The 23,335-nt window shown below is 45.5% G+C and overlaps 1 protein-coding gene across 1 annotated transcript in view; it reads left to right on the top strand.

Annotated features, from left to right (window-relative positions):
* LOC142574989 (ATP-binding cassette sub-family C member 2-like) overlaps positions 1-23,335 on the top strand; it is a 226,578-nt gene that overhangs the window by 21,966 nt on the left and 181,277 nt on the right. Inside the window, exons 4-5 of the mRNA XM_075683964.1 lie at positions 8,939-9,073; positions 9,319-9,389. Of these exons, the coding sequence (XP_075540079.1) occupies positions 8,939-9,073; positions 9,319-9,389 (206 nt within the window). The remainder of the gene's footprint in view (positions 1-8,938; positions 9,074-9,318; positions 9,390-23,335) is intronic.

A 23,335-nucleotide genomic window follows, 5' to 3' on the forward strand; every position in this document is an offset into this window, starting at 1 on the left:
CAGGTTCCGTTGACCGAGAGGGCAAGCAAGCTTGCAGCGTTTATTTCCCCGATGGGAACCTTTCGTCCGAAAGTCCTGAGTTTTGGATTGAAGAATGCGCCATATTGCTTCTCTAGCCTTATGGACCAGGTGCTACGAGGAATGGAGGACTTTGCACTTCCCTATCTCGATGACATAGCTATCTTTTCTTCATCATGGGCGGACCATATGCAACACCTGCGAACCGTGTTGCGTCGTCTACGAGAGGCCAACTTAACTGTTAAGGCTCCCAAATGCCAATTAGGGCGCGCGGATGTAGCTTATCTAGGTCATGTAATAGGGCAAGGCCATCGTCGGCCTTCCGAGGTTAAACTGACCGCGATAGACAACTTCCCGCAACCACGCACCAAGCGGGACATCAGATCATTCCTTGGCTTGGCGCGTTATTACCAAAGATATATTCCACGGTATTCCGCGATTGCGAGTCCTTTAATGGATGCTCTCAGAAAAACAGAACCACAAACGGTAAAGTGAGATGACGCAAAAGAAAAGGCTTTTAGTATGCTGAAGAACGCAATAACGAGTCAGCCAGTGTTGAACGCGCCCGACTACTCTGAGCCATTCATTCTTCAGTGTGATGCCTGTGACAGAGGTATGGGGGTGGTGCTCTGTCAAAAGAAAGATGACGAGAACGAACATCCTGAACTGTACGCCAGTAGAAAGCTTTCACTTCGTGAGGAAACATACCTTGCATCAGAAAAGGAATGCGCCTGCGTAGTTTGGGCGGTGTAGAAACTAGCTTGCTATATCGCTGGCTCAAGATTCACCATAGAGACTGACCACTGTCCCCTCACATGGCTGCACTCCATGTCTACGAAAAACGGTCGTCTTTTACGCTGGAGCTTGGCTCTTCAACAGTACACCTTCCATATTCGCTACAAGAAGGGTAAGCTTAACGGCAATGCCGACGGTTTAAGTCGTTGCCTCTAGAGTATCGAAAGCCTCATGCTCATCCGGATTTCCGGGGCATATTTTTCGTGCATTCATATGTTTTCCGAAGTGAAGCCGATTGTTAGCTGATTTTACTAACCACGTCTTAGCACTTTCAAGAAATGGCTGTTTTAGTGTTAAGGGGGGGAGGACGCGCGTAGGAAATGGGAAAGGTGTAGCGGGTTTTCTTTTTTTTGTTGTTAAAAGCCGGGTGTGTCTTGGGGGAGAGTGGCCTTGTGCTCGCTGCTTTGTGTTTGTGGGTCCGGCACTGTTCCGGGGTGATTGCTTGCCCATGCAGGAGACGAAAAGTTGCGAGACCTGCTAGCAAAGACCAATTTTACCGGACCGGACCAAGGAGAAAAGTCACAAGAGCGCCACGAGGACGGAAGACCACTCCCCGGAATCTATTTTCTACGAACGAAGGGTTCGGGACCTCTACGGGGAATCCTGTTACCGAAACGCCGATCCCTCGTACAGCGGCTGTTGGCCCCTAGACGTCGGCATCTTCCTCCCCCGCCGGAGATGCTGTTAGGGTTCGCGTCTGACACCACGTGGTGAGAGGTTATTCACCCTACCCTCTGAGCCGGAGCCCACGAGCGACCTCATCCCCGTCGCCTCTTATGGTCGTGGCATCGCGCGTGCTGACCTCATCCCCGTCGCCTCTCATGGTCGTGTCATCATGTGTGCTTACCTCATCCCCTTCCCCCCCCCCCTGAGCCGGAGCCCACGGGGGCCCTCTCTCCGTGCCTGTCACGTGTCATTCGACGGAAGCAAGATCCCGCCCACAACTTGTAGAGAGCCTATTTAAGGGGCTCCGAAATGTACTTTGAGAGACTTCATACTTGAGACTTCTTAATTCATGCTTTTCCCATTTTCTTTCAACTACCTTTGAATCGACTCGTCTCGCCCCTGCTTGGTCGCCATGATCTACCGGATGCCTGCAGCCCACCGACAACGCCACGCTACCCAATAAGTAATGTCGGTCGAGCTTCGATAGGCAGGCATCGCTACTTCTCGGCAGCAGTACGGTACGCTACCCTGGAGTACGCAACAGCAGCAACATCACTCGGCGAGCCACTTATAAAGGCCCAGCAATCACCTCACACGATCTGTGGGCTCGGCAGCTACGCCACGGCACGGTTATCGAATCTGGCTTTCTTCATCATGCAGGTTGGTGAACCGGTCAGTCTATTTACTAAAAAATCCAGTAATTATTTCCTGATACAGCTGCCGAGCCCGAAGTGTTTGACCGCTATTTGTGCCGAATGTTGTCATAATGTTCGGTCCTTATTACTTCTTGCTAGTGATGTTGAAATTAACCTTGGACCTGACAAACAGGATTTCGTTCTCGCTGAATTGAAAAAGCTGTCTGATGACCAGGCAACACTAATCTGTGACCTGCAAGACGTAAAAGGTCGTATTCTTTCAATCGACTGATCAATTTTCGATTTCAATACCCGCCTGACTGAACTCGAAGAACATTTCCAGAATCTGTCTACGGTTACATCAGATGTTGAAATCATTCAGTCAACAGTTAGCCAAACAGCTCTTTTGGTTCAAGACTTGCAGCTTCGTCTTGACGATTCTGAAAACCGCTCCCACAGGAACAATCTAATTTTCTGCGGTCTGTCTGATCCATCCCCCCGTCAAACATATACCAAGTCTGAAAAAATTAGCGGTGATCGTTGCTTAGAACACCAGGAAATAGCCTTTGATCCCAAAGTAATAGAGCACGCCCACCGGCTTGGCCGTCAAATCCCAAACCATCTGCGCCCTATCATTGTCAAATTAATATCCAAGACAACAGAAACTATTCTATCTAAAGGGCCCAAATTTAAAGGAACTAAATTCAGTGTAGGCGAAGATTATACCCGCCGCGTCCAAAATATTTGAAAGCACTTGGTTGTATTTGCAAAATAAACAACTAATAAATTCTCGCTCCGCTAAAGGACGCTTCATATCGGTCCCAAGCGGTACTTCTTCGACGAAACGACAAACACAGTGAAGGAAATCGCATAGCAGATAACTTTTCGGCGCCGGTCCCCACAATGCCCTCTGTCAGCTTGTCATCCTAGAACCAACTCCCGAACCACCCATTGCATTTCCGTCATTTTCACAAATATACGCAGCTTCCTTCCCAAACGAGACCTTGTATCTAACCTTGTATCATCGTCCGGAGGCAACATACTTGTACTAACCGAAACGTGGCTCAACGAAAACATCAGCAATTCTGAAGTTCTGCATCATTTGCCAAATTTTCGCCTCTTTCGCAACGACCGCGAGAGTTCTCGATGGGGTGGTGTTTTAGTCGTCGTTAATCGAGAACTACCATTCTCGCTTGTCAACATCACATCTCACCTTGAAATTATGTGGATCATTTGCCGCACTGCGCCACTAACACTAAGTGGTGTCTGCTATCTACCACCACATAATTGCCCTGACTTCCCCAGTGAGTTTAACAGTGTTTTGCTACACTTAACAACTAGGTATCCAAACGCAGGAATTATTCTTTTCGGTGACTTTACTACCCTTCTATAAACTGGCACCAACCTCACGTTACCGTTTCTCAATAGCCTCGAGAATTTGTCGAAGTATGTCTCAATTTTAATCTTTCACAGCTAATAACTGAGTCAACACGCATTACAGACACTTCACAAAACATTCTTGATCTCATTCTTACTAGTCATCCTGAGACCTTAGCTTCTATTACTTACCTGAGGGAAATCAGCGACCATAAAGTTATTCACGCCTCATTTAAGATTGCTCCCGTTCAAAGGAAAGTGTCCAAAAGAACAATAAATCTTTATGATAAGGCCGACTACGTAGCAATAAATAATGAATTAAACTGCCTTTTATCCACTTTTGAACTTCACTTCCATCAGCATACAGTCGACGAAAACAGGTCAATCTTCAAACGCAAAATGATTGATCTAACAAGCAGATATGTTCCAAAGTGCACTATCAACTCTGATTCCCAAAATCCTTGGTTCAACAAAACGCTCAAAAGACTAAAAAATGAAAAGCAGCGGCTGTACCGTGCAGCTAAACTTAGAACCAGCTCTTCTGCATGGAAAAAATACTACAGCGCTGAAGATGCATACTTGGCAGCAGTGAAAAGCGCGAAACATTTCTTTCTTCACAACGATTACCCAAAATGATAACAACTAACCAGAGAAAATTTTGGAACGTGATAAATCCCCAGCAATCGAACGACATCACCCTTAATAATGATAACGGCGACTCTGTTAGTAATGCTCAGTGTGCCGATATATTTAATACTGCCTTTTCATAAGTATTCACGAAAGAACCTGCAGATACATTCATTTCACTACCCTCCATTACTGAACTAGCAATGCCAGCCATAATTTTTCATCCGAATGGCATTTCCTGCGCAATCGATCAATTCAAAATTTCATCGTCAGCCGGAACAGACGAAATTAACACAAAGTTTTTCAAAAACACTAAAGACATTTCATCCACGTTTTTATGCTTGTTGTTGTCTCAGTCACTCGCCACAGGTATCATCCCAGAAGACTGGAAGATGGGGAAGGTCGTTCCTGTTTTCAAATAAGGTAACAGACACTCTCCACTCAACTATCGCCTCATTTCCTTGACTAGCATCCCTTGTAAACTAATGGAACACGTCATCTATTCGCAGATAACGCAGCATCTAGACTCTATAAATTTTTTCACTCCATCCCAACATGGATTTAGAAAAGGCTTATCATGTCAGACACAGCTTGCCATCTTTCTTCACGATCTTCATTCAAACCTTGATACTAACTTACAAACTGACGCCATCTTTTTAAACTTTGCCAAAGCATTCGATAAGGTACCTCATCAACGTCTACTCTTAAAACTTTCCAGACTAAACTTGCATCGAGAAATTATTGCATGGTTAAAGGAATTCCTCACACATCGTTCACAGTCCGTTACTATTACCAACTACTCCTCTAACCGTCTACCAGTAACATCGGGCGTTCCTCAGGGAACTGTCATTGGCCCCCTCCTATTCTTAATTTAAATTAATGATCGACCAGAAAATGTATCATGTCATGTCCTTCTGTTCGTCGACGATTCCATTATTTATGTCCCAATTACTAATACCGGTGATTAAGGATACCCTTCTTGACAATCTTAACCGCATTGAACCCTGGGGCAATCACTGGTTGATGACGCTTAGTCCCAATAAGTGCAAGTTCATGTCTTTTCATCCTCGTCAACACCCGCATTTATTTACTGATAAGATTTCCGATTCTCCTGTCGAACTTGTCCCGTCCTATACTTACCTCGGCATCACTATCAGCAATGACATCATAGCGCGAGCACCTAACAAAGCTAATATCATCTGCGAATAAACAACTAGGTTTTCTTAAATGTCATCTTCACGACGCCCCTCAAATTGTAAAGCTACTTGCTTATAAATCATTAGTCAGGCCAAAACTTGACTATGCATCCGTTATCTGGGATCCACAGCAAGCTTACCTCATTGACACATTCGAAGCTGTGCAAAACAGAGCAACCCGTTTCATTCACCGCTCATACTCATCCTATATTAGTGTTTCATCTCTCAAGCTACAGTCCAAATTATGCAGTCTTTCCCTCCGTCGCCGTATTCCTAGCCTGTGCCTATTTCACAAATTTTATTATTCCCAGCTCAAACACCAACCATACATCTGCGCACCGCCATCACGCACGTCTCGCCAAATTGGTCATCCGCTGAAAGTTTCACGCCAACGTGCCCGTACGACTACATTTTCCAAGTCTTTTTTCCTCCGAACAGCAAACGACTGGAACGACCTTCCCCATGAAATTGCAGCCATCACCTGTCCATCAACCTTCCTAGAAAAAGTTACATCCCACCTGTCATCATGAAAAAAAAAATGTTTTACTTTCTCGTGTTAACCCCACCCGTTATGTAAAACCCCTACAGGAGGTCTTTAAGGAAATAAAAATGTAATGATGAAAAGACTGCAACGTGTTTCGCTATGACATTGCTGTCTGCGGTCAGTTTGTGCTTTGATGGTAAGCCCACATAATCCTTCGTTGCGCCCGTCATTAAACGCCATATGCTATTACTCATGACATGTAAAAAAATTGCTAGCGTATTTAAACATTTTAAATGCTTATTCGAAATGGTAGTTCGATATAAGCCTTTCTTCTGTGTAATTCAGTACACCTAACTTATGCTAGTATATGTCGCATCACTCGCCGTGGGGGCGTCTTTTACGTTGCACTTCTAATCCCGAAGGCGCAGGATCAAACCCCAGCCACGGTGGCTGCATTTCGATGGAGATGAGATGCAAGAATATCCTTGTACCCTGCACTGCGGGAACGATAAAGAACCTCAGGTGGTCAAAATATTGCTGTTTTTCTCCCACTATGGCGTGGCTAATAATCCTATTTTGGTTCCGCCATGTGAAGCCTACGATTGTATTTTATATTAAATAAGTTGGATCTCGTACTCAGACTGAAGTCGTACTACGAGGCAGCAATTATTTTTAAAAAATACGGACTACGTATTAAAATCGAATGGACGATAATGAAATCCGTACCACATTCCTGTGTATTTTTCCGGTGCCTTTTTTTCAGTGGCTAAGCATTCTTCCAATATTATCAGCGTGCCCAAGAGCGCCTTACCGGAGCTTTCTCGAATATTGTCCCTCACTGTATAGACCTTTTCATCGGGCGAGGAGCAAAACGTGCGCGGGGAGCCTTTCCTCCTGTCTGGCTTGTGCGATTCGGTGCGACGCTACTTGAAAGTATTGCTTTCGCGTGCTGCGGAACGATTTTAAGATGTTTTAGACCGTACTTTGTCACAGTCACATTTACGCAATGGCTGTTCATCTAAAGTCGTCGGGGTAGCATTTCGGTGCATCGGTAACTACAGTACGCGGATATATCTCTTGGAGGCGCAAACAAGCGACGCACATTATCAGCCGCGGCGTGTGTATGTGTCTTGAACTATTGTACGTATATTGGTCTTAATTCAACAAAGTGAACAGGCGTATCTGTATTACCAGCATGAAATGGTAAATTTGCTCACTATCTGATCGCTTGGCGTAGGAACTAAAACAGAAGAGCGCATGCTCAAGCACGGCCCACCTACGACAACCACGATACATCTAAGCGGCAGGCGCTATCATATATTTGTGATACACCAGCCTCCTTCTGACACATTTCGAGTCTAGTAGCCTTCAAATCACTATACGTCCTCGCTAGCCTCCTGCGTGAGGCCGATGGCACTGCTCAATACAGCAAACACTGCGGTTGCTGAACCAGCATGATAAATATATAAGCTGTGTACTTCAGCATCGCCTTTTCGCCCTGTAAAGCCGTAATAGGCGAGATGTATCACATAAAATGAATGTGATGGCTATTTATGAGGACAAAATTTCCGTAATACGTGTCAGTGCGTCGTAGAGAACGGAACGAGCACAACCGAAAAATAAATTCGGTTATCATCCTCTTTCTCGAAAAAGAAGGAGAAACGGGTTTAACGCCGCAGTACGACCTCGAATAGTCACGCCGCTCAACGTTTATAGATCTATAAACGCTGATGTCATATGCTTCGACGATGCGCTATGTAGGACAAAGATATCTGTAATCCAGCACCTACTACTGCTTAACATGCTCGCACACTTCGTAAACGGTCGTTTTGCTCGACAAGTATAGTTCCCACTGTAAGATATGTTGTTGCTAACCAAGACTATTTAATTCATGGGTGGAACCTTTATCCACAGAACCAAATATTCGCGCAATGTAATCTACAGCTAACAGTTTGAACGCTTCTCACATTATAACAGCACAGGTCAGGACTATCGTAGCAGAATTGTACCCACGCTGTTACGATCATCGCATATGTTTCATTGCTCCTAAACCGCAGCTTAGAACTAGAGGATAATGCTGCAGTAAGGTCTCATTAGTGAATGGAACTTTCCAAATTGCACAATTGATCTCTAAGGCTGATTGTAGACTCAAACATGCGCTAACGCATCGCGCTATGTGCTCCGTCCGCCTCAACGCCAGCAGAAAGATCGGCCATACCGAATTAAACCACTTCAGTACGTATGACAGAACTGTTTTCCATGGAGAAGACGCCATGCCACACAAAACAGGCCGCACGAGCCTGAAAACAAATTCTAGAAACTATCGCCGAGCATGTACCTACCACGAAAACGGAACGCTCGCCCAAGCCAGCATGCCGACTGCCCATAGATGGCGCCACTGCGTAGCAATATGGCGACGCGCATGCAAAAACGGTGTGTAGCAAAATAATTTTGCCTAATCATGTTATTCTCGCTACGCTAATAGTGATATACAATTTAAAACGCACTCGAACACGAACAATTCTGCAAGAATGTAGTCTAATGTGGCATGTGTAAATAGCCGACGCACATGAATCGCTTCAGATTTTAACGGCCGACGACTGTTTTCGCAGCTATTATTGTGATTTTAGTGCAGCTTATTTACCTAGGCACAAGTTCGCCCAATGAATACTGGGATTTTTGCACTACAAAGCATTATTACGCTAAACCTTGCTTCGGGATGCCATGTAATTTCAAAATTCGCATCCTGTAGTGGTAACGTGAACTTCATGTTGGACACAATACGCTGCTAAGGAACATCTTAGAAGGCTACTTGTTATAACACAGCAACATTCTACATGTAAGCCTATTTGGCACTTTTATTTTTCCCTGGCACAATGATGGCACGTTATGAGCTTTAAAATGCTCGACCAGAATAACTGGAGCGCTGACTACGTTTGTCGAAAAGGGCAGATTCTCGTCTTAGTTCCTTCTAAATTTAGGAGAATTTTTAGGCCCCCATCGTCTTCTGTGGCTTTGTATTTGCCTCGCAGAGTATCACGCAAGCGCTTGCAAGAATCCTGAAAAACTTTGTTTCAACTGCTTTCTGCCTCGATATGCTTGTGTTTGAACTTATGTTCCATTATTTTGTCCTTTCCTAGGAAATCGAACTTAACAAGGACGTCCTCACAGAAGTGAACTTACTTATCAGCTTCCTACTTGTTGTCTGGACATCAGGAAATTTCATTGTCGCCGGCGTGCGTGATCTGGTGATATCAAGATCGAGCCTAACGCATGTAAGTCTTAGCCTTTGTCAAACTGTGCGAATATGATGTTCGGTTTGTGACAATATTGTAACTTCTCATGTTTATTTTGCATGTGGGTGTTCAAATGGCACTACTGTTCAGAATAAAGGGACTATACTGCTAAAGAAAAGAACTCACTAGAGCAGTTGCATGCACCTGTGGAATGCTGGCGTCAACACCTTTCTCAGACTTTTCCTTGGACGACCTTTTATTTCATTGTAATTCATTAATTACAGATTTCGCTCGGTTATATCGAGGAAGATAACACGTCTCCATTTGGGAAAATTGCGTGCGTCACCTTGTTTCCGTAAGTAATTCAGCTAGCCGTTACAGAATATTCATATATTTAGGATATTTCTTTGTATTTTATGTGATATGCTGTATAACATATCTAGCCACTGAAAACACTTAATAACGTTTTCATTGACGCAATCGTTACGACGTAAAAGGAAATTGCGGTCGTACACTTAAATAATGTCACGGAAGCAATTGTTCGATACTGCATGTAAATAATTTATTTTGAACCAGTGAAACTGATTGCTCAGATTCCAAAAGAATTCTGCTTTCTATGCTGATTTCGAGCTGTTTTATTTCGCCAAGCTGCCGGAACAAAATGTGTGCAAAAACACATGGCGCAAGCTGGAGATACACTGAATACAGCTGCTATTATTACCATACGCAGCGCTTGGTGTCGAGCACCTGTAGGAAACGAATAGGTGAACTTGGTACTGTGAAACCACACGTGCGGCTTTATCCACGCTTTCCTGTTTTCTGAATGATGCGTGAGTGTAAGGGATTTCGAATCATGGTGTGTCGGCAGGGGCCCTATAATGTCAAACTTTGCCAATCTTTTCGTAATCCAATCTCCTGTTGTCAAATTTACGCAACCACCGACGCAGTCATCGGGCAGTCACCCGCAGTGTTATAAGAAAAGGCCAATGGAAAGCGCTCCACCTTTATAGCATGTCATTTTCTGTTGCTCACTAAGGGAATTGCATTGCCTACATTGAGCAGATTTGCTCATCGAATCGAAAGGCGAGGAGCGTGATGTGGAGCGGGACTCGATGGGTCCGAGCTACAACAGTGAAAGTGGATAACCGGCTGAAGGCGGTGGTGCCGGCGTCCGTGATTGATCCGCTTCCCCTTACTTATCTTCTGGTGAATGGTCAAAAATCGCGGCGGCGTGCAACGGAACGTCAAAAATGTCGCCAGAACGGATACTCAGCAAAGAATAGTTGGCAAAGTGATGTCTCATACTTGCCGAAACGGCTCGATAACATCATTGTGCCACAGCAAAAAATGTTTATTGCACGCAAATATATTCATGCTCCGTGGCCGCTCCCAGTATCTAGTGCCAGAACAAGCGGTGGGTAGCCATCGTATATTCCCTTCGGACAGGGGCTGCCTCCTGCTATTCAGAAAAAGTTTCAGTTATGTTCGGCATATTTTTGCCTCTTTAACGCGTACACGTCACTTTGACGCTATGAGTTTTCACGGTTTTCTGACATCGCGTGACCGACAGGCGAAGTATGCTCAGCGCTAGAACGTTTGATAAATGGAAGAGTATTATGGCAAAAAAATACATCCAATGAGAAATTAATATTTTTGTTTCTTTCAGTCTAATCATTCAAAAGCAGTGTGCGCATATCATATCAGATGGGATGTCAGATGGACGTTTTCCCGGTCTTCGTGACGTCGCGTGAGAAACAGGCGAAATGGTGGTGGCCCTAAAATTTTTTGACCAAACATGGAATGCTGAGTGCAGGACTGGAACACAAAAGTTCGGAATAGCTCTACGTTAGAGCCCCCTTGGACTGGATTTTAAGTGCTACTAGCGGCTAGTGCTAGAATCTCCCCTATCTTCAATGGGACGTGCTCGTTTTTGGCGACGGGATAACAAAAGTCGAAGAAACAAATGTTCTAAAAGCTGTATCGTACTTGTGATGCACAGAAGTGTAATTGTCACACACTTAAATTTTCTTGCTACGACGCGTAAACTCTAGCAACGCAAACTTAAGAAACACACTGAAATTGAACCTTGTTTCTCAGGACAGAAACCATTCGTTTAAATTAACTAAACGCTCAAAATCTCCGTGAGATTTTCGCAGTATAACAGCTTATCTTTTCTATATGCAATCACTACATCTTCGCTTAAACGAGTACTCGCTTGGAAAAAACATCTTGGGGAGCACACTGACATGTGATAGGGTTATTTCAAAGCTTTGTATTAATGCTTTATTTTCTTCAACAGCATCTTGAATTCTTGTCTCGCTATGTTCGCTAAGCGCGAGGTTTAATGGATGCTTCTAGTGTTGTGTTAAGATGCAATAAGCATGACAGCATGTTTCCACCGTTCGTATGGCTGAAACTGATGGGTAAGGAGGTTTAACAATAATGTGGCTTATTGTGCATGATATATTCATTTATTTATTCATTCATTTATTTATGATTAAGAACCGTAAGTTCGGGCATTGCAAAGGAAGGGTGGGCATGGAAAACTGTAAGTGCAATGTGCACAATTTAAATAACATAGGAAGACGTAAGGTACAATCAAAAGGTTGATCTTAATGTCGACCAGAATCAAACAAAAAGGGAATAGAAAATAAAAGAAAGAAAAGACAAACGGAGTTTATACAGTATGCGGTAGCGTGAAGAATGCAAACGAACTCAAACCTTACACGGCCAGTTTCCATCAAAAAGTGAGTTTAAAATACAACCTGAGGATGAATTCGGCAAACAACCCACAGAAATACATATCACATGAAACGGAAGAAATGTTATACAGTACAAAGCACACACTCCAAAAACAAAGAGAGTTCCGGAAACTCTTTTCGAGGGAGTATTTGCTTGTCCCATATTTCACTCCCTTTTCGAGAGTAGCTCTGCCCCCTTTAAGAGAGAGTAGAATAACTCCTCATGACAGAGCTTTACTACTTCACCGCAAGGCAGTGCGGTGAAGTAGTACTCTTGTGCAGAGGGCTAAAACTTTTCCCACCCCCAGACCGAGTGCTTCTACTCCTCCAAGCCGACTGTTTCCACTACCCTAAACAGCGTGCTTGTATCCTAAGAGAGATAGTGCACTCCTTCAGAACAGAGTGATACTGCTCTTCCCAGTAGTGTGATAGCGCTCACGATGTAGAGCCATGGTAACGTTAGAAGCAAGTCGCAATAATTACATGTCGGGAATATTTGATTCCTTCAAAAGCAGCTCCTGCACTCATGTTTACTGAATTGGCTGTAATCTGTAGTTACCGAGTTACTCAAATGAAAGGTTTTCTCTCTTAAATGGTCAAAGTCTTTGCTGATCAGTCACAAGACAATCTGAATAATAATTTCAGAAACATACTGACACACATAAAACAGATTACAATGATGCCCATGAACTTCAAAACTAATCTTTTAATAAACCACAAGTATATTCTTCAAAGTTTCATCGCTATTGCTGCGTAGAAATATCCGTTATCTTAATTGGCTCCATCTTTTCAAAAATAAGGTATACAATGGAAAGTTAAACATAGAAAAAAGATGCACAAACTCAAAAAGTATTGACGCCACTGTCGAAGAGAAGTATGCGCTAAATTACTGCCCAGCAAACGCATTTCTAGCACAAAACGCATGCAATTATGTCGCCGAGGTTACCAGATGAGCTAGAAGCTTGGGGCTGGTAATGTAGCGAAATTGGGCAAAAAACATTTTGGTGCCACATTCTAAGACAGCAGAACGTTTGATAACGTCCTGTACAACGTATGGATGTTCCTGACTAAGAGAACAGTGCATTTAGAAATGTGTCGTATATTCTCATGTGAGGCAGCAGGTCTAGCTTTGGTTATAAATATTTCACATAAGGTTATTCATCTATGACATGACCCCCATTCTTTCTACGCGTGTCTTGTCGATGTTATGCAGCAAAATGCCGCCTCGTATCAGAGCGGTACAAAGGCGTATCATATTTCGTATTCGGTTGACGTCCTCACGGAAGTAGTTTCCTCGCGCTGTTGGGATTGATCCATTACATTTTCTTAGAAATAAATAGAATAAAATTTACAATATCATCTATTGTGAAGCAAATGGGTACAAAACTCAAAGGAGCATCGGCATTAAATCCTTGTGCACAAAATTTCTTGTGATATGTGGTAGCCTTTCATTCCGCATTAGGGTATGAACGCTATACTTCTGAGGAACAGCTTGTATAGTTACATGATCAATTATTGTGACCAGCTGAAAATGCAATCTAACAAAAGTATCGCATGGCTTCAGATGTGAACCAAAAATCAACTGTGATGAATATGATGCATCGCTGGCGTCATAAGCATAAGTACAGGCAGGGCAGTGCATAAAAAAGACAAAAGAAATCAGAAATTGGCAAAGGCAGTACCCTGTTTCAGATATCCCTTCCATGCACGTGGAATTTGCATGCGGAGATGTATATATTTGCACAATGAACAAACTACATGAAACCAAAGCTTTTTTCTACTGAATTGGTTAAGGTACGCTGAAGTAAGAAGAAGCGCGCTTCACAGAATCTTATCTTCGTCTCAACACAGGTGTATATGTGTCTGGAAGGACTAATACAATGCCTCAGTGTGCACTATATCTTGGGTCCAGAAATTTACTATGTGCAAAAATGCTTTAATTTTATTTTGCCTTATAAAAATTATGTCTACAGAGGCCATCAAACTAAGGGGCTTTCGCTTGATTAACACTGTATGTTCACATGCGCCAAATGATGAATAAGAGTGTCCCACGCAGATGCTCTCAGTTCTATGCACTGAACACACTCCTGCCTCCACTAGCATACTTGGTCGGCAATTAGATTCATTCACGCTAATCAAAATCTCAAATACCTGCCAGAAGCACTCATATGACTATGCCACAGAAGGAGGAACCACAATTGTTCTTGGGCCAAATGAATTTCTCAATTGCAAGCGACTCTGGCTTCTAATTAAGACGTAAGGTGCGCACCGGAGCGTCCATGGTTATAGGTCTTCCTGTGCCGCGAGCGGTTCTAATGAAGTAGTGTCGTCAGGATTCACGTAAACGATAATAAATTCTTAAAGATAGGGTACTCTGTCCCTAATGCTTTCCCTTTCTCGAACCTAAGAGAAAGTCATACTTTTAAATTAAGTGTAGAAAATAGATACAAGGGAAGACATGAATATCTGTCTGCTTCATGTCAGCTTTTAAAGTACAGAATGACAGTGGTTTGTTTTCGCATTCTTGCATTTACAGGCTGGTAAACTATGTCAGCAGCTAACCAAGCTTGAGCGGTTGCTTTTTGTAGTGAACACAGTCACCGTGCTCCTTGAAAGTATGTATTATGTCACTAAGTAAATCTGGGATGCTATGATACGACTAGTTTATTTTGTCACATGAATATATCTGTTCAGAGGCAAGACAAAAAGCGGTCACTTCTCACAAAACTAATCAGCTTTCTTTTAATACACTTCTAACTTATCTATGACACTTGCTCCTATGCATATGCCTCCAGAAAGCCTACCTAATCTGAACTTTCCCATCAGAGACATTACAAAAAATACCATGTTCAGATGACTGCCTAGAGCATGCGAGAATTTTTATCTTAGCGTGACATACTGCATTTTGAAAGTTTTTGCGACATTAAGTCAAATAGTACACTCAATGTACCGATATTCTAGTTTTCTTGTCCAAATTGCATGGTAATGTATTTTGATTCCTTGAAGCGCGATCCTCTGCACCACGTGAAGTCGTATTGGGCTGCTCTTACACATGCTTGTGTCCTTGCATCTGCCTTCTTGCGTTATATAAAGCTGCTGCCTGAAAAAAAATCGTGCGCGAAAGTTAACACGAGAAGATGGAGCGAAACAGCATAAAATCAGTCAAGAAATAAGGTCACTCTAGTAAAAGAAAGTTTTAGCTCTTAGTCTTCCCACTGAAATGAATATGAAGCATCTAAATGACTGCGACAGTAAGCTGCTAAACTAACTTCAAGTTTTAGATTTAAAGAAAAAAGACATAACTGACCATTCATCCTCGTTCAGCACCGATGTTACAATAATCCTACTAATAAAAAGAATATGGGTCATTGTCAGAAGTCATAAGCCTGTGATTAGTCTGGTGCGTAAAAAATACTACTTGTGACACATCCTAAGCATGTGCCCAGTGTGCCCCCGCACCATCTCTGGTTGTGCCACTGCTCAAGCTATAATTTTAGGATCATATCTGCAAACATGATGCTCAGTAGAGATGAAAATATGGTGCTCCACTTCAATAGATATTATTGGATGTGCCTATAAAAATGGGCAACAAGGCATGTTATGGTAAACTTACCCACATTGCAACACTAACAAGGAACAGTTCACTGAGGCCTGCATCTAAGGTTACTAAAAAGCATTACCCATTTTCATTTAAGAGGTGTGCAATGCCCCTCATAAATAGCAGCGCCACACCAAAGCCTTTAGACCACCACAACGGGTAAAGTAATTACACACTTGTTTTATTCCCCCTTACTACGGCAAGAGTTTAGTTCTTGAAACTGGGTTTGCCTTCTCCGGCCAGCCTTACGCTGGTGATAACTACTGTGACCGAAGGTAAAGAAAAATTCGTCGACAATTACAATGCTCCTTAATGCGAAATTTGTGCACCGCTCTATGCGTGTTTTCATTACACAATATATTGAGGCAACGAATTTGTGAGGGACATGTAACAGAGTGCGAGTCTGATGTGATTTGCGAGTCAAGCGCGTTGGCTTTTATACATGACTCGGTGAAGGTTCCAGTATAATCGCTAGTGCTGTGTGGCTACCAAAGTAAACCACAATGCGCGTAGCGCATGCAATCGCATTCTAAAGCAATCACAAGTCATGACAATCGAAACGAGCTCGAGCGGGACTAAACCAAGCAAACCAAAGAAGCGCGAGCGAGAGCTGACGCGAGTAGACAATAGTAAGAAATGAGAATTGCGGTTGTGACCAGATACTAGTACGCATCCAGCAGTCGGGTCGGTCCGCATAACGCCAGAATCCCGCGCGCAAGTCCCTGACGGCGCCGCTCTCATTGGTTTCTTGCGTTCGCGGCTCGCTTCTCTCATCTCTCGCTAAGCCTTCACTCTTTCATCTTTCGCTGTGCTCGTACGCCTGGTTACGCCGCAGACGCCAAGGCTGGCCGCCGGAACGGGAGCTAACAGCTGCGCTTTAAAAGAGGTAGCTGCACAACATACGAAGCAAATGCATGATTTTGACGGAAAAACGTGCAGCGTCAACGTAATTCGGAGCGAACAAAACCTTGATAGGGGAAATAACTTGAGGAAATTTGCACGGTCCAATGACAGGCAAATTACACAGGTAGATCTACGAAGTGCTTGTTGGCATTGCAGAAAGCGTCATGAGGCAAGAAAATGTTGCTATTGAAACCACACCTGCCGAAACTATATCGAAAAACAAAACTTCCAAGCAGTCTGCACGAAAGGAGCGAAAGCAAAGCTGTCAGATATATCGGCACCATGGACGAGGAAACCGAGGGCGTGAGTTGTCAAGCTGCGTTCGACTGTGGTAAAAGTGGAAGTATATATACCTACAGCGTAGATCTTAACATTGAACGAAGACTCTTTCAATGAGAATTGAAACGGGTGCAGCGGTCACGATCGTAGTAGAGCATTTCTGTAAGCAGTATTTTCTGCATATCAGTGACGTGATAACAAATGTGTCTTCGCACACTTACACAGGGAAAAGCTGAAAGCACTTGGAAAATCAAACGCCCAACATACTTGAGTCACTAATACAGGAAGTCTTAAAAGGGATTCCAAAAGTTGGATGCTATATCGATGACGTTGAAACGGTGTGACTGTCGCCTCCAAAGAAGATGAAGATGGGCCCATGGGGCAGGTAGTGCTAGAACAGAACACGCTAGCGCGCTCGACAAGAAAGGCCCGATCTGAGCTCCCGAGATCCCGCGACACCATGGCTGGCCGGCCTAAGTGAACCGTGGCTGCGGAGGCTACGTTTTTGCGCCGCCTCCCAGAAATTTGTTACCCGGACGGCCGAACACACAAACCTCATATATTGGTGACCTGGACGACCGAGCCCATCCATGCCAGCGTCAGCGAACCGACTCTGCCAAGGCCAGTGATGTGGCCTCACGTAGTCCTGCAGACCGCCCGTGATTGTAGAATGTCTGGGAATTGTACATCAAAATGCCGGACATCTGGTTCACCCAGCTGGACAGCCACTTCCTCTCAACAAGGTTCCAGGCTCGGACTGCGTTCCGGGCTCGTGTTGCCATCCTCCGGCCCGGACTTCCATGACGACTTGCGAACAGCCGTGCTTGCTCACTATGTCACCTCAAGCACTCGGCGCCAACCACTCTCGCCATCTGAACTGTCGCGTCACTGCTAGTCTTGTCGTCCCAAATAGCCGGCGTCCACCCGTGGCGATCGTCAGCATGCACCGGCCCTAGCATCAGACCTGTATTTGGTTCATGTGCCTCTTCCCCAGCCCAAAGGTAGCTGCGCGACGAGTCTCTCCAAAGAATTCACTTAGTCAAACACTTTCGACTGCCCTACGGCCTGCCGCTCTCCTTCTTTGGACGTTTCCTCAGCCTGTCCCCTTTCTGTTCGAGAGCACCTGACTCATCACCGATTCAGATGCTTTGCCGCCAGCTCCACGCAAATTTCGCTCTCGCAGGTACGGCGACGCCACAAGCATAACTTTCGCCATGCATTCAGCGACCACTGCAACCCTGATGCTATCGGCATTCGATATTTCGCCTCAAGCAGCAGCACACTACCGCACCCATGTTATGTGCTCACACCTTCCGCGTATGCATCGCCTACCACAGTTTTGCAGGACCCCCCCCCCCCCCAGCTCTTTCATGTGGGTTCTTCATCTCGATAATCACTTCTACGTCAACAACGTGAGAGACCATCGCTTGCGCTATCTCCACACAAGTCCCGAGCTGCAAGATTGTCTACTTTTGGAGCTTCAACTTCTACAGGTCTGAGCATAGGGACCGACTAACCGGGGGCTCAGTGGCCCGACCCTCCCCCGAAGTTTTCTTCGGGGCAGAGCCCCCCTACTCAGCGATGCTGAAGCCTACTCCCTCCCCCTCTTAAAGTGTGATTGTCAGAGTGCTGTTACCCACATCATTTGACGTTTCTTTTACGGGGACATTACAGTTTCACTTAAACTATTATTGTGGTTAAAACCTTGCTGCATGATTGTCGGGGTGCGACGTGCACATCCTTTATTTCATATATTCGCTTTATTTCTGCAAATCCTAATTGGAGAACAAGAGCACTAGAAGCACCAGCGGCGGCTACCTCATCCGTATCTTCTCACTTTCTTCGTTTTTAATTTTCACTGTCAATATCATGCACACAACATTTAAATATACACACAATACACAACATTTAAATATATACAGAGGAGAGAGTTTCTTACTTTTACAAAGAGGAGGAGATAGCCAACCAGCCATTACACCTAACAGTATCAATAGCACATACTGAGAGAATGCATATGTTGCAATATTTTCACCTTTATTCAAATTGCTTTGCGTGCCTTTTTGATGCTGACAAAAAAAGAACCTGCAGACTTCAGTGACCCCTGCTGCAGAGTCTTTTATCCACGGCTTGTGAAATGCGCTCCAATAATATGTGTCTTAGTACTGCTTCTTTGTCCAGTAGGCAGTGCTAAGGATTCATGTAAAAAAACTTCTAATAATTTACAACATTTATTAGGATTGCAACATCGCCGTTAGTATGCAGAGGTCATATACATATATAACCGTATATTTCTGATAGCGAAGTATAAAGCAGTTACACGGAGGAAAATTATTACAGAGTAAATTTGTGTTAGGGCTGAACCACCAACTTGACAGCCAATATTAAAAGAAATGCAACCACGAACCAATCGCGTTCAGAGCAGTGATTTCGATCGCGCTTAACAGGGAACTTTCGCGCGCCGCTACTAGTTGACGAGAGGAGGCTATCACCGAGGTTCACGACGGATTTTATACACGTAGCTTGATAAATTAGGTAAAATTGCCTGGTCCTTTGTCGTCATCGTCGTCATCGGCGGCGGCGGCAGCAGCAGCAGCAGTCTGTTTTACGTCCAATGCAGGACGAAGTTTTCTCTCCGCGATCTCCAATTACCCCTGTCCTGTGCCAACCGATCACAACTAGCGCCCGCGAATTTCCTAATTTCATCGCTCCAACTAGACTTCTGGCCTCGTCGACTGCGTTTCCCGTCTCTTGGTACCCATTCTGTAACCCTAATGGTTTATTTATTTCTCGTGATGTCAATTAGGCTTGCTCTCTGATCGAAACCGCTCTATTTCTGTGTCTTAACATTACGCCTAACAATCTTCGTTCCATCGCTCCTTGCGCAGTCCTTAACTTGTACTCAAGCTTCGTTGTCAGTCTCCAAGTCTTTGCCCCATATGTCAGCAATGGTAGAATAAACTGATTGTACGAGCAGTAAGAAGACGACGACGACGATTAGAAGCTAGCGCGGGCTGTTGCCTCTTGGCCAAGTGCAGCGTATTTTCCTGCAAATATACTTGTACATAGCTTTTCGTCTGCGTCTTCCTACGTAACATATCTGGTGGAGGTGGACGTTCCCTGTACCTCGTCACGGAGCTTCGCAGTGGACGGTACGTCGAGCCTTCCTTCTTGGCTCCCGGCGACGACAACCCGACTCCGCCGGCTCCAACACCTGCTGCGACCTCGACGACCTACATCACTCTCCCCGCTCCCCGTGATCCTGGCGTATTCTCGGGCAAAAATGGGGAAGACGTCGATGACTGGATCAGCCTGTACGAACACGTCAGCCGCAATAACCGGTGGGACCCTACTATTATGCTCGCCAACGTAGTCTTTTACCTCGGTGGCACACCTAGAGTTTGGTATCGCACGCAGGAAGATGAGCTCACCAGTTGGGATTCACTTAAGACAATGCTTCGACACTTGTTCGGCAACCCCTACGGTCACCAACTTGCCGCGCAGAAGGCGCTTTCCGGCCGTGTGCAGACGTCAACAGAGCCCTATGTCACGTACATTCAGGACGTCTTGGCTCTGTGCCGCAAAGTTGACACCCACATGACTGAGTCCGACAAGGTTGCCCACATCCTCAAGGGCATTGCCGATGACGCCTTCAACTTGCTCGTTTGCAACAACGTAGCGATGGTGGATGCTGTTATAAAAGAGTGCCGCCTCCTGGAACTCGCTAAAATTCGACGTATTGACCAGCATTTTGCCCGTCTGCCCAACACCCCAGCGACATCTTCCTGTGCCGACACTCCTCGTCCCAACAACACTGCCGATGTTACCAGGATCGTCCGGCGTGAGATCGAGGCCGCCTATCCGGCTTCCTTCGACTCCAGTCCCACCAACACATCTGCAGTCACGGTCTGACTGATCCAGGCAGTTGTCCGCCAAGAGTTCGAAAACATGGGTCTTCACACCATCTGCTCGGCCCATCGTCCTGATACCCGCCCGGCTTCTTCGATTCCGCCCCGTCCCGCATCTTCTTACCCACCACGTTTCTGCAACCCATCTGAATGGCGCACTGCTGACGACAAGCCCATTTCTTTCCACTGCCATCGAATCGGGCACATTTCTCGGCCCTGTCGCAGTCGCTGGAGTTCCCCGATCCGGCCTACTTATACTGTCTACTCTCGCCCCCCAGGTGGCCCTTCTCGTCCCTATGCCGCACGCTCCGATAACGCCGCCGCTGATTCTCTTGCACCGAACCGCTCCTATCATCGTTCGCCTTCGCCCCAACGACGACAATCTCGCTCTCCCCAGCCCCGTCGCTCCAATTCGCCGACACCCTTCGGACGCCGCTCCCAGCCGGAAAACTAGACGATACAGCGCCTCGAGGTGACGCTGCATTGCTCCCTACGCCGCCAAATCCTCTACTGACGTTGCGCACTCATCTGAACCCTCTTGACGTGCAAGTCGACGGTGTTTCTGTGTCTGCACTCATAGACACTGGGGCGCATTTGTCCGTAATGAGCTCTGACCTTCGTAATCTTCGTAACTGGAAGCTTACAATTATCATTGAAAAGGAAGGTTCCTTTTCAATTATAATTGTAAGCTTCCAATCAAGAGCTGATGATGTCTTCCCTATGCGATCGAACCCATTTTTATTCTTTTGTGAATTTTCTTCTGACGATCAGTGTTCCCTGCGATTAATTGACCTGGGTAAACGTACTCCTTCACCGACTCTAGACGCCCACTGGCGATCCTGAACTCTTGTTCCTTTGCCCGGCTATTCATCATTATCTTTGTCTTCTGCGTATTATTCTTCAAGCGCTCTTTTATAAGACTTGTCAAAATCGTGGCAAGAAAGTGTGGGCCTTAGACGAGAATGTGCATTAGTTATATCGGCCATATAAATTGTAGTAAACATTCCATTACAGATTTAAATTAAAACATAGTCTAATGCTTGGACCGTTAAAACCTGGAAATAGCTCACTGGATGACGAGCACTCGCTATCACAACGCTGGCATTGTGAAGAACAACGGCAGCGGGGGCGAACGGTTCGTATACAGCCTCGATATTCACCGCGACTCCGCAAATTAGATTCATCGTAATCATGTGCCTATTTTTATGTTCACTACAGGACGGCCTCTGTTGGAGATCTCTCTGAACTTTGATTACGCGATCTGCATTACTAGGGGCGCGGAAAGATCGCCCGGTAAAGAAGACAGCATGCAATACATTTGAAACCGTCCCTGCTCGTGCTTGATCAGTGCACCCACCAATTATTACCAACAATTATATACGGTGCGCGGGCTGCTTCAGATTCAACGCCCCACAATCATTCGCACTTATGGCAGGAATACAGGAGAAGACGCGCACTCTGCTCCCCAAGGCCGCGTTTGATCTCATGACGCCTGACTCACCCGAATATTGAGCGCGCGGGAATATGATGCCCATCAAGACTCCCTTCCTTTCGGCTCATTCTTACGTGCCTTTTCTCGCACCCACGATGTATAGATTGCTCAATCATGTGGCTTCTGGACTTTATATGGAACATCATGGTGGTGAAGAGAAATGAAACGAGAAATGGAAAACATGGATCGAGCTCGCTGCTACCACGGCTACGGACATCGCAATGTTCACCGGCTACAGACACAACGCTGGTACCGACGACAAAGCCAACACTGGGCACGTTGCTTTATGGGTACTTTGCCAGAACCCGTCTGCTGTTGAGAACGAAACGTATTTTCCGCGGTATAAGCACCAGCGGAAACGTAACACTGAATGCGCGGGGAGAAAGTGCACGCGAAGGGACCAGCCATTTCAGTTTGCAACCTTGGATCCGGCGCTTATTAGTTCCAAAATAAGGCGCGTGACACGCGTATCTAGTACTCTTCAGGTGCAGGGATTGCCAAGCGCCGTCACTAAAAACTAGAGAGGGGAACGGGCGCTTAACTGTTTGATTCGGCGTAACTGACTTACTGGCTCCGGATTTTATGACCAATTTTGCAGTGATAATTAGTTTTCACCACGGTTTAACTATCACTGTGTCTGTGAGAGCGCGGGTCATCAACCGGTACAGGTGGCTACCAAAAGGTACAATTTTTCGCCAATTTCCCGGCACTTTCCGTGGAGGCCGGCGCCGTTCCACTAAGCCTAATCGAACAGCTTGGAACTGCCCATAGCCAGGCCCAACCTCTGCGAGGAAAAGCCGTCGTCTTCGGGCGGCGGCTGTACAAACATGTCGATCGAGATGGAGACGTCCATTGTTCAGGACCCGGCGAATTCCGCCGTTAGCCAGATGTGTGTCTAAGTTCAAGGGGAAGAAATTTCTACCGAGGAATTTAACGACGATGCAGACTGGTCGCACATAGGCCGGCGTATAAAGACCTTGGCCGGCGAGGGGACTGCCGCTCGCCAGTCAAGACCTACGACGAACTTTGCCAGGAACGTGAAAGCTTCGGTGACGAGGGCAGCAAGGATGCCGGACGCTCTACCGAGGGAGGAGACCAAGGTGATAATGCGACCTCGCCAGAGCCCCTACACTACACTCAGACGCTCGAGTACTGCCGACAAAGTTGCCATAACCATCCCCCTCCTCATCCTTCGCTTAATAGAGCAGATGCCGCTGTCTGGTGGCAACTGCAGACCAATTCATTTCCTTGTCTCCACATGCTACACATCTTTCATCCCAGCCTGTACCCTTCCTACTGTCCCCACTGTGGGGCTCAACCCACGGCGTATCACTCCATATCGGAATGCCCTAACCCTTCAGGTGCTCCTCCTATACCCAACCC

This window comes from Dermacentor variabilis, chromosome 3 (assembly GCF_050947875.1).
Source record: "Dermacentor variabilis isolate Ectoservices chromosome 3, ASM5094787v1, whole genome shotgun sequence".
NCBI classification, from domain to species: Eukaryota; Metazoa; Arthropoda; class Arachnida; order Ixodida; family Ixodidae; genus Dermacentor; species Dermacentor variabilis.